This window comes from Struthio camelus, chromosome 1 (assembly GCF_040807025.1).
Source record: "Struthio camelus isolate bStrCam1 chromosome 1, bStrCam1.hap1, whole genome shotgun sequence".
Lineage (NCBI taxonomy): Eukaryota > Metazoa > Chordata > Aves > Struthioniformes > Struthionidae > Struthio > Struthio camelus.
In genome coordinates, this window is record NC_090942.1 from 191,101,467 (window position 1) to 191,113,872 (window position 12,406).

A 12,406-nucleotide genomic window follows, 5' to 3' on the forward strand; every position below is an offset into this window, starting at 1 on the left:
TAAGGAGAGATCGGGCAATTGGACTCGAGGAAATGCTTTCCAGGGGGCTCGAGAAACGCAGTGCCAAGCGATGCAGTGGATCAGCGTGTGGAGCCTCCCCAGCAGGTCAGGAAGGAGCTGGTGTCCCCTCCAGCTCTTCCCTTAAGGTTGCGAGGCATCTGGACAAGGGCATCTGGGTCAAAAAACACGCGTTATCCCTGCAGGCGCTATTCCCCTTGCGCTGTACACCAGGGTCTGCACTCATTGCCTTACTGCAGCACTACAAAACCCACTGCTCTGGCGGGCTGCAACACAACCCTTGCTTCTTTTCATGTATTTCACATAGAAAACCCCCAAAAATGAAAAAATGAAGCCCGGTCCTGCTGCCCTGTGGCGCGCCGGTGCCACTGGAGGGTGGCCCTCGCAGTGCTTGCACTTACCAGATGTGGCCGTTAGAGTGGCAGCATGCTGCATGGCCGCGGTTCGCGAAGAAAGCTCTAATCCCCGTGTACCTGTTGTCCTCGAGGATAAAGTATGTAAACTGGGTTCCCTTGGTATAGGTGATCAGAATGGCCATGTTGCCTGATGGGTAACTGACAAAAAGTTAAGGAAAGAAGAGCCTATTTAAAGCCTACCAAAAGCATACTTTGCAAGAAAATATTGTGGGAAGGTATTTGGGGAAAACAACCCAAGCCTGGTCAACCCAAGGGAGGAAACTCATGGTGAAAATAACCCAAGGATAGGATATTCTTATGACTGCCTCCCTATGTAAGATAAGTTGTTGTTGGATACTAAACCTGACCAGTTCCGTCTGGAAGAAGAAGAAGAAATGTCTGTCCATCAGGGTAATATCTTCTAACAGGCTCGAGAGAGTGGCAGTGCTGTAGGAATAAAGCAGACATGGTGAGGGCGAGCCGGGTGTGTGTGCGTGTGTACATCTTGGCAGGTGGCAGGAGCAGACTTGCCATGCTGGAGGACATGCTAACTAACTATGGCCAGGAAGGCGCAGCACCAGCACTTACTCCCCAGGAGAGAACCAGGCATGGGAGATGTGGCTGCTTCAATTCCTTACCTGCTCTACCTCCAATTCTGCCATTTCCCTCAATGGTGCCAAAGTGAGAGGACCATCAACAAAAACCTTCACAACACTGCATTTTCCACCTAGCCTAAGTTTGTTTATTTGTTTGCTTGCTTGCTTTTAATTAAAGCCTTTTAAATAGCTGAGGAAAACTTATCCTTTAATTTGTGTTTCCACATTTCATGTATGAAGCTCATCTCTCCTTATTTTATGTTATTAGCTGCTCTGTGATGATACAATTTGCCAAGAGCCCTCTTTCCATCAGATACGTGAGTAATTTATCCTGTAATGTACTGACAAGTGGCTGCAGGAAAAATAGAAACATTTCTTTACTAAGGGCTTAGCTCCAAGCGTTACAAGGGAGCTGGGTTTAATGCTTTCCTAATGGGAATAAGGAGCGTTACCGTCTGCGTATCCTAGAAGAACGGATAGCAATTTGCTTCATTTTAGAGTGGAGAAACAGGGAGTTTACTCTTCCCTTTTAACATTATCATTAAAAGCAACAGCTAATTATCATATGTGGAAAGAGGCCTTGCTCAGATCTTCTGTTGTGGGAATTAGAGGGACTTGTCCACAGCAACTCCAAGGTGGAGGCATTTCTTACATGTGAAGTGACTGATTTCAGCCATAACTGCAGCACTAATTTATAACCTGAAGATGTACGTTTTGGCTCTGCAAAATAGCTAAAAATTATGTCCTGGTTGTAAGGGATGGAGGGAAACAAAAAAGCAACAAACTAACAATCTTGTTCCTGCTTTCATTTTTCAGAATTTTTATGAGGCTAAACAAGACAGGCAGTCCTAGGCAGGAGGATTTGCTACCCCTATATTTCAGGAGAGGAAAGCAGTATAATGCACTTCTATGTCTAAAATAAAAAAGCCAACAAAATCACTGATTGTGTGATAAATCACAGGTAATTTTCTTGTATGTCTGCAGAACCTGCAAAGCGTTCTGGTTTGGAAAGAAAGAGGGAGAAGAGAGGAAGAGGAGGGGGAGAGGAGAGAGAAAGAAAGCACTAGGGTAGGGGAGGGCTGGGGCAGCCCTGCTGCAGCGCTGCCAAATTTGCCCTGTCTTTGAGAGGCTCCTCAGTCTGGTTGTATCACTGCCAGATATTGCAAAATGCAGTGAGAACAGACCAAACAACAGAGAACTGGCACCAGAGGATGAGTCCTGCATGGAGTCCAGCTGCTAATGGCCTCAGCCCTGCCAACCTTAATGGTTCATGAGCCATGTCCTGCTGGAATATCTTAGGGAAACCTTTTCCTTGAATTCCCCCAAGCAGCTCCTAGTTTAGTAGCCCAGATCCATCCCCCTTCGGTGGTTTGAATGTGACTGCCTTGTTTGGAGGGTAAAGGAGCTCAGTGGTATAGAAGCAGGCTTGAGCAGAGCAGTGTCTGAGGTCTGAGTCCAAGGAGATGGCTGGCAGGTAGAGTTCAGCCTTGATATTGCACAGGTTGTTCCTAAAGGAAAACCCTTTGTACGCAGGCACAATCCCCGTAAAACCCCAGGGACACCAAAGTCAGCTTCTCAGTTCAGCTGTGTACTTGAACACCTGACAAAGTCCATCGTTTGACAGTGACAAGTATGCATGTCCCATCGACTTAGTGTGCCCACTGATAAACATTCTAATGTTTTGCTAAATCAGGACCTTCTTGGTAACTGATAAGTGATATCTAAATGTGCTTGACTGGACCTGCATGACTCTCGTGGGGTATAAGCATATCTGACACAATACGGCTGTCTATATAATCCCCTTATATCCTGTATGACAAGCAACGTGAAGAGATCCAACAGGCTACCACACACCTTCAAGTGCTCTGCAACGAAATCACGGTCCAGCTCAAGCAGGTCTTCTGGAGGTGCTGACGTTGGTCGATGCTTCTTGGAAGGAGTGGTCGTTGGTCTAACAGTGTATTCATTTTCTTCTGAGAGTCTAAATGAAATTTTGCCCCCTGAAACAGTTTTAGAAGGCTGAGGTTCAGGAAAATGTGAAGCAGCTCTGTTTCTCCAAGCTTTGTATTGTAGATTATTTAGGGCAGGGGAAGGAGGGTGTAAGGGTGTGGGGAATGTGAGAGCATATGCTTCCTTAATGATGTCACCTGATCACACACCTTTTCAGTGCAAAGGGGACAATAAGTAAAGGGGGGAGTGATAAACAAAACACACAGAGCCATGGACCTGACAGACAAGGGATAACGGAGACAATGACAGAGACCAAGAATCTCCAGTCTCTAACTGCTGGGCCATTAGAAACTGCAGACACGGTCAACCTGGACTTGTAAAGAAGGAGGAAATAAGATGAACATGAAGACTTTTAGACAAGAGGGGAGCTGGTGGGACTATGCGAAATTTCCTAAGGAAATTTGGGGGAAGGTAGACCGCAGTCTATCCTATCTTCTTATTGAATACTTTCTTAACTATCTTTCTGTGTAATCTCGGTCTATGTCCCCGTATGTGAATGCTGCAAGGATGAGGTGCCAGCAACTGGAGAGAGCCAGAGTTTGTGAATATGGGGCAGCAGCCGAAGTGAGACCTTGAGCAATGGAGCAGGACTGCAGGCCACAGTGCTATGTGCCTGGGCAACTGCCTCAGGGGCCAAAATGTCTTTATTTTCCCCGACCTGGTGTGCATGGGAGTGGAGGGTAGTTTGCTGATAAACGTCCACCTGGATGAGCCATGAGAAGGAGTTTGTGTCACGGGGAAGGGCCCCAGATGTGGGCAAGGATGCCAGAGGGATGGAGGGGCCAAGCTGGTGTCTGAGGGCCCGCGTGCTGTGTGAGCTCTGGCAGCATCGTATGGGGAGCTCCTTGCCTGTGGCAGGCTGTGTCCATGTCCTCTCTATGTGTGTGTATGTGTGTGGGTGGGTGGGTGGTTGGGAGTGTGGGTGGGTGTGTGTATGTGTCTCTGGGGTACGTGCTCAACTTCGCCACTGGTTGAACCTGCCGATGGGAGAGCAGCAGCCATGTCCATCAGCTGGGGACACCGGGCTGGGCCTGGGTCTCAGAGCCGGCCAGAGGTGGCCACTGCTAATACCTCCCTTAACAGAGGGAGGTGTGGAGGAACTTTTGTGTCTTTTGCCTAGTTTGAGGAGAAACCAGTGGAAAGGGAAAATTCAACCTAAATAGAATAGGGTAGGATGGTTTTCCTAAGAGAAGTAAGGGCTATCCTTGCTTAAGATTATGAAACTAGGCCAGTCCATGGGTAGTTGGGAACTACTTATAGCAAAGGACGGGCTAGATGTGAACTAGTAAGTCTCCTCCATAACCAGGAGACAACTCTTGTAAGCCAGGAGACATACGCATGGAAAAGACAGGATTCATAGGCAAGGAATTACAGCCAGACCCGTGTTTTGAGCAATTAGAAAGGTCTCTGACCACTCCTAATTAGGATTCTCATACCTTTTACTATGCAAAGGGCTGCAGTTTTTGTTTCTCCCTTGAGTGCCCTGATGCTATTCATGCACTTCTGGCTCCAAATCAGACCCAGCTATTCCAATGATTCACTAGCAAAGGTACTCACAGGCAGCAAATCTCAGATACTGCTGAAATATTTCTCTGTAGTTCTCAAAGCCTTCCTCGCTTAACCTAAGATCAAAAAATTAGAAGTTAAAAATAAGTAAATTGCTGGCTAAGGACACTACCCACATAATCTAAGGGGGGGGGGAGGGGAATCATAGGATGCTGTATCAGGAGCATTCACCAGAAGCAATGCAGATGTCTGCATCTGAATTTGTCACCATAGGCAGCTTTTATAGCCAAAGAAGAGAAATGGGAGATTCATCTTATTGCAAGTTTGATGAATGGTGCAGTAGAGATGCCTGTTTCTCTACCTGGGGAGCAAAGGGAGCTACAGGTGACCGGTGAAGGCATAGCAATCTGCTTGCAAGAGCCAGATGTTAGGTGAGATGAATCCAAGCCCTCACCACATCCTGCCCACACATCTCATCCACACATGTGGTGGGACATCCTGCCTTGCATCAGCTGCATGTCATGTTCTTGAGACCCTACCCTCTTCCCTCAGGGTGAAATTCAGCTTGTATGGAAGGCTGGGCCAAGAGCTACACACCAAATACACTGTTTTGGTCGTGACAGCATGTACAGCCCTAATCCGTAAGGGTAAGAAACCCTTTGTGCTAGGCCCTATATACAGCCAGAAGACAGACCCTTCCCAAGAGGCTCAAATCAAATTCTATCTGGAGACCTTATATGAGGCCTTAGTGACATTTAGGCCTTGTATGACCCCTCTTCACCTAAGGGAAATTTTGGTGCAGACTGTTACTCCCGTAGATACACTGGCACTTACAAATGAGACCCCTGAGGAACAATAAGTTGGGAAAAAAGGGAAAACAACAATGAAAGATGAATACATCAGCCTCTGCCTGCCATATAAAGTTGTGAGCCCTAGGAAGTTGCTCAGCACCAAGCATGGTGAGGCTGCTGTGCCTCAGCCATTGCCACACATAGGTGCTCCCCAGGGCTGCCGCTTCCCCGGGAAGCTAAACAAGAGCTTGATCCTACCTTGTGCCCGCTGGGCAGCCTTGGAAGACAAAGGAAGATAATTTTCATGTCCACCAAGGCTGCTGTGCAAAGGGATCAAAATGGCTTAGGTGGGACCGCGTGCAGGGGCTGTGCAGTGGGTGGGAGGCCCAGAACTAAGCCAAATATTTTCAAAGGAGGGAGGGAAAGCTGAGTTGGAGATTTGCTTGGAAATACATTTTTCGAACTCAAACTGGGAAAGTGTCTGCTCCGTCCTCTCTCTAGGGAGCTTCCTAATGCGCAAGTGTCAAACTTTCAAGGGAAGGATAGCAGAGATGAAGCAGCTGATGACTTCTGAGCACTCAGTTCTGGCTTCTCCTCATCAAGCCCACCAATGCCTCTTTAAGGGCCCTGTAGCAAAGATGAGCTGTATGAGGAACTGCAGGAAGTATTGCCTTGGCAGCACTGATCCATCCTTGCTTTATATTTAAAACAGTCAGTGCTGCTGTCTGCTGAGCATGTCCTCCCCAGAGTCAGGTGATAGATTTTTCCTCCCAGTGGTACCATTGTAGGCCCAGCATCAGATGCCTCAGTGCTTGTCCATGCACATGACCTACTGTGGGACATCACAAACAGGTTCCCACCTTATTCCCTGAGACTGGAACTGGTAATGAGGGCTTCCCTCTTCCCACCAGAAGCTCAGATTAATTTCTCCCTGATGCCTTACTGTCGCAGCAGTTCTGCTTTGATGTCCCATTGCAGCTCTGTTTGGGACCGGTGAACATGAGGAGCGATGTCAATCTCTTTCTCTATTTCATCTTCACTCATCAGCTCTTGGATCACAGTGTCAAATATTTCCTTATAGCTCCTGCAGCAGAAGAACTACAAAGTACAGCACATGTGAGGATGTGGTGGAACTGGCCTGGGGAGACCCTGTGCAGAAATGAGACCTTCTGATTGGGCTATCATTTAAGATGAGACCACCAAGCTGAGCCAGCCAGGTCCTATCTACTGAGGACTCATGTAGCTGAGATATAATTGCAGATCTAAACTAGAGACCTGCATCCACCTCCAGGAGACCCAAGCTCACATTGCGCCATGCCACCTTCTCCTTCCATCTGTGAGTGCACTTCCCTGGTGCCCTGCTCCCCGGGGAGCTCTTCCCCAGGTGATCATCCTGCTGAGTGCCTCAGCTCTGATGAAATTGCCCCCTGCGGCCAACCCCTCTTCTCCTCATCCCCAACACCTTTTAGCTCCTCTCCACCTATGGCCCTCTTCTCTTTCTCTCTGCCTTTGGCATCAGTTGGTCACTCTGTTTTGGGCACTTGCTAACACTGTGGTATTTGGAAGGTGGTTTTCTCCCTGGGCTGCTTCCGAGGTCCACAGGGTGCTGTGGACAGTGTTCCTTCTGCCCTTACAGGGGAGGAAAAGTTAATGTTGAGAGGAACGAGGACGTGGCTTCTTTTACAAAGCATGCCCTTGAAATGATCAGGGGAAGGGCACAAGGGTCAGAGGTTTCACATGTCTCATCTGAGCACTGTACCAGAGAAGCTTCCCACTTTCACTATGGATCTTTCCAGACGAAATTTGGGTGTAACCTTATCATGTGACACTCCTCTCATGCCAGCAGGAACCCAAAGGAGGAAAGGTAGCCTATTCGTTTCAGATATTTTATTTGATCAAAGTCCTACCTGCCACTGTTCTCCCATGATCCCCATGATCGCTAACCCACTCTTTGACTATCTGATAGTTAGGTTGCTTTACTACAGGGATCGTGAACCCATGTTATTGTATTAGCTGTTGTATAGCTGCCACAGTATTGCCAAGAAAAGACTGCTTATAGTATAGGCTACTCACGTTTTGATGGGGTTGTTCCTTCAGATCCACCATCGTTGGGACTGGCTTTTCAAGACCACTGCAAAATTTACACTTTGTGCATTCTTCAGTTAAGATATTCTCCTCAAAATACAAAAGAAATTCATTGTCAACTTCGTTAATTTTTTTAGAAATATGTTTGGTGTAAATCTAGACCGTTTCCATAGAAGTAAACAAAACCACTGCATTTAGTGTAACCCCAAACCTCCTTTTCAGTAAGTATATATATGTCAGGAAACTCAAGTTATATTTAATTATCTATGCTCTCAAATAAATGCAGTTTTCATGTTCACTGGTCCTTCCTAAGAGCTCAATGGAAATTATGAATTGATTTTCATGGGAATATATGAACATGTTAATGTGATTCTCTTTTAACATCCTGTGAAATACCCATACTGTGACCAAAAAAGCGCAAAAAAGAAAGACTTTTGAAATACAGTTCCTGTCTCTTCTTTGAAAACAAAACTCCTCAGAAACCTACACTGAAAAACAAGACGCACTCGGTTTTTAAGACAATCTTGATACTGAAAACCTTCAGGAAGCGAGAATGTTTGCATTTTGGAAAGAAAAATCCTGCGTTTTAACATGGAAACATTCATGATTAGCTCTGTTCCATCTTGTCAATTGCTCAAAAGCGGCTTAAGTTTGGTTTAGCTTTGAAGGCTTTTTCCCCTCTCTGCAGTACTTATAGTAGTTGTTCCAATGCCTTTCACTATGAGCAATGATGCTACCTAAAGACACCCTGTCTTGCCCCAGGTTGCTTTCTGGGGAGGACTTCCTTCTCTATCAGCCAGCTGCAGGCCCAAGCGTTGGGTTAGCTGGCTTACAGCACAAACCCTTGTGCAAGAAGGAAAGCCACCATGACTGATAAATGGCATCTGTCCATTTTCGTATTGTACTCTGTTTTTTTTTCATATGCATTGCAAGTTTGTGCTGGCCCAACTACACAGGCTGCTGCCATTACTGCTTATACAGAGGATCTGCTCTGATTATAGCCAAGGCCTGAAAACAATCTTCATCAGCCTTGCCAGTGATGAGAAGGGATATTATTTATTTCTCGTTCCTCCCAAAGACCTCCAGTTGAAAGAGGAAGGCAAAGACCCACCAGCTAACCACTTGCTTGAATGAAAAGGGGAATTTTTAATAGCAGCTGAAGGGACTGCTTTTTTGCACCATATGGCTACACAAGGGCCATACAGACAGGAAGACCAAGCTGGTATAATTCACCTGCGGTTTGCTGGCACGTGATACACCACTCAGTCCTTCAAACCTCAGATCTTACACTTAAACAATTCTAACATTTTTTTTTAACTGACTGATTTTGCTTCTCTCAGGTTGTGTCATAACTTGAAGGGATTTGTGGATTGTAACACTAGTGGGTTGTGACCAAGGAGTAGCTTTTAGTACAGCAGAAGAGCATTCCTAAGTAGACTGGTCCAGCCTACAGGTGATTCTAGGACAGCTGATATAGCCCATTACCTTTATTATTGTGAGTCAAAATTGTCAGTGAAGCCTTCTCCATGTTTTTCATTAGATTGTCATTGCAGTCTCCCTGACTGATGCACCTGCTCTGCAGGCAAGCTAAGTCTTTATATTAAACTAATTTCAACCAGTTTTCACACCCACTTTTCTCAAATGCTCACCCCACCCCTCTAGAGAGAAACATTCACTTTGGATATTCGTGGTTTTCTGTCTATCATCAGCCCGCAACACTTTTTCAATCAAGCTATAACGAAAATAGCCTGCAAGTTAGGGATGAATCCACAGCTGAAACCCTCTGCCATGCCAGAGAAGTCCCTGTCGCTAAAGTACAGTCTGGCCAAGAGCAGAAGACCTGAGCCAAACTGCTCCCCAGGTGCAGCCGGATCTCTGTGCATTGGGAGCAGGTCCTGGCCATGCTTTGGGAGCCTCGGTGTATAGCCAAGTGGCCCAAAGCCGAGCGTCACTGCTCTGCTGCTTTAATTCCCGGACCGAACACAAAAATGGATATCAGCCAATGGAAATGGAAGCTTTTGCCTCAATGTTTAGAAGACTGAGTGTATTGCCTGGTCAGTGGAGATGAGGGTTGATAGCTAGAATAGCAGGGGGTCTGACACTAGTCCCCTTTTGAAGCTTTATTTTTGCGTTGAGGAGCTGTGAAACAAGCCTGGAGTAGGGAAGCAGGTACATCATGTACCTGCACATTTCTTGCCAGGAGATACAGCCTGCACCATAGCCCAAGAGACACTTTGTGTGTGAGTCACTGACATCTACTCTTTTCTTGTCTTGCCAAACAGATCCTGTTTTTCTGATGCTCAAGTTGAAGTCTGTTAAAGGGGAGAACCTCTACTTTTCAGCAATTTTTGCTCCAGTATCAGAAAAGAAACACTTTATCTCACTCTCTTTCTCTGGAAACCACTCACAGCTTCAAACCACCTCAAGAGAACAGTTTTCTGGAAGCTGCGTGTCTTTTCTGAAAGGCATCTCACCAGATTGCTGACAAATCATATGCTGCCTGACTTTAAATATAACAAAATGAAATGACTAAGGTTCGGGAGGAGGAGGAAATAGGCCCTTCTTTCAAATTTTTGACACGCTGAGATCCACTCAATCAGGTGCACGCTTGGTGTGACCCTACAGCTTAGATTTGCACCAGTGACAAGTTTGGCCCTCTGTTTATCTGTTTGCCAGGTAAGGAGAACTGTCTGCTGAAGCTGTTCAGCTTCTCTCCTTGTTTTTTGCCTCGGTGAATTAATTTAGTGCTTGCCTGAGGTGGTGAACTGACACTCAACCGTACTTCTTTTATCTACAAATAACGGCAGCAACTTTCCAGCCTCTGCCCCCAAATAAAGGTGCCTCAGCACCAAGTGGAAGAAAGCGCTCCTCTGCAAACAGCAGCACCTTTATCCTCTTGGGGGAATACATGAATGGGTGAGATTTCCAGGGACGAGACTTGTGAAAATGGTGTGCAAACAGGGAAGATTTTCCTCCTTCTTGTTACTTTCTTAAATGTGGTGGGTGCTCAGTATAAAGAGGACTGAGCTAATTACTCCCAGGCCCCTGAGAGTGTGACGGTCACAGCACCCACTGCCAGGCTCCGCCAGCCGGGACCTCCAAGGTGGCAGTATTGCAAGATGGTGCTCCTCCATAAAAAAACAACAAAAAAGCGCTTGACAGAGAAATTCCTGGTTCTTCCCACTAACTGGCAGGCAGTTTTGCTGTTATTCCCCCAGCTGGACCTCACCTCGTCCTCGCAGAGGGCAGTCAGTGTCCCATGATGCTCGTGCTTGTGCACCCTGGATGACACTTCATCTTCTGACTCCGGCCTTGGACTTCTTTGTGCAAAGTCAACAGGCTCAGACAGGGCTTATAGTAAGGAAAAGTTGCCAGTTAATTCCTATTAATTAAAAGCCGTGGGTACTGACCTTGTGCATGGCAATTTTCTCTGAAAGAAGCTTTTCCATCCATCACTCTCCTCCTGCCTGCTCTCCTCAGGCCCTATGACTTGTGCACACCTATCTGAGCAAGGCCTCAGCTTCAGCAGGGGAAAGAGTGAGCCGAGGGTCTCCTGCCGGTGTCTTATAGTCTTGATAGATGGGGCAAACACATTTCCCAGCAAGCTGCATCACCCCCCTCGTCTATTTGTGTGACAGGGAGAAGGAGATGCCACAGTTAGGCACGCTGCATTCTCCAATGACCATCCAAAGAACTTGAGTGTTTACATTTCTTCCCTCTCCTGGGGCCTGGCACCTCAAATTTCAAAGAGGAAGGTGCTAAATTAGCCTAAAGACTGCCCTATTCTTTCAAAATATTCATAAATAATCTTGAAATAGAAGTGAATATTGAGGGAAGTTTGCTGATGATATTCAGGATAGTCAAGGCAAAGGGCTGACTGTGAAGAGTTGCAGAAAGACCCCACGGCACTGAATAAAAGGGTAATAAAATCACAGATGAAATTTGATGTAGATAAATGTAAAGTGATGAGCATGGGAAAAGACAATCCTATTTTTACGTACAAAATAACGGGCTCTGAGCTGACTATTTCCACTTGGGAACGAAATCTTGGGGTTATAATAGATAGCTCTATGCAAATGTCAGCTCAACACTCAATTGCAATCAAAAAAGCAAACAGAAAGCTAGGAATTATTAGGAAATGAATAGAGAGCAGAACAGAGGAAATCATGCTGCTGTATAAATCCGTGGGCTCCCATCTCTTGAATGCTATTGTGCACTCCTGATTCACCAATCTCAAATATAATATGGAAGAAATAGAAAAGTTACAGAGAAAGGCAATTGAAGATGATCAAAGGCATAAAAGGGCCTCCATTCGTGGAGTGACTGAATAGATTAAGCCTTCTTATCCTGGAAGAAAAATGACTGAAGAAGAAATATGACAGAGTTTTGTGAAGGGAAGAGTGGCATGACTAGGGAACAGCTGTTCACATTCTTCAGTGTTGTTCAAAATAAAAAAAAAAGGAATGATCATCAAAGGAAGCTATTAGGTGACAAGTTCAAAAGGAACAAGACAGATTTTTAACTATGGTACTCCTTGACATAGACTACAGTGGATGTTTGAAGTTTACATTGGTTCACTAGGGATTAAACTAATCAATGGAAGAAGAATCCATCAAGGGCTATTAAATGCAAAGACACCATCTGTAGTTCATGAAGTTTGAGTCATAGATCGCTAGAGGATAAAAGAGTATTCAGGGAAATATTAACAAATATTTGCTTTATTTTTGTATTTCTTTCTGAGCATCTGCTGGCTTTTATCCAGGATAGGATGCTGGGATAAGATGTGCTTTTGGGCTGAGCCTTTGCAGCCATTCTTATGGCCTGCATTTCACGCCAGGTCATTTCTCACATTAAGGCGATGCAGCTTAAACATGGCCCAAGGATGTCTTTTGCTGCTGCCTGTCATCATTTTTCATGCAGCCCCCTGCATCACGGAGATAAAGCTGCTTGGTGGAATTCCAGGTTAAGCACCCCAGGCGTGATTTTTGTCTTAAACATATTTCCG

The 12,406-nt window shown here is 45.8% G+C and overlaps 1 protein-coding gene across 1 annotated transcript in view; it reads right to left on the reverse strand.

The window, feature by feature from the left end:
* The window catches only part of ERICH6B (glutamate rich 6B), a 32,752-nt gene that overhangs the window by 4,727 nt on the left and 15,619 nt on the right, over window positions 1–12,406 (reverse strand). Inside the window, exons 7-13 of the mRNA XM_068932440.1 lie at window positions 10,631–10,752; window positions 7,390–7,557; window positions 6,260–6,414; window positions 4,577–4,641; window positions 2,864–3,009; window positions 772–860; window positions 420–572 (exon numbers count right to left, since the gene is read on the reverse strand). Of these exons, the coding sequence (XP_068788541.1) occupies window positions 420–572; window positions 772–860; window positions 2,864–3,009; window positions 4,577–4,641; window positions 6,260–6,414; window positions 7,390–7,557; window positions 10,631–10,752 (898 nt within the window). The remainder of the gene's footprint in view (window positions 1–419; window positions 573–771; window positions 861–2,863; window positions 3,010–4,576; window positions 4,642–6,259; window positions 6,415–7,389; window positions 7,558–10,630; window positions 10,753–12,406) is intronic.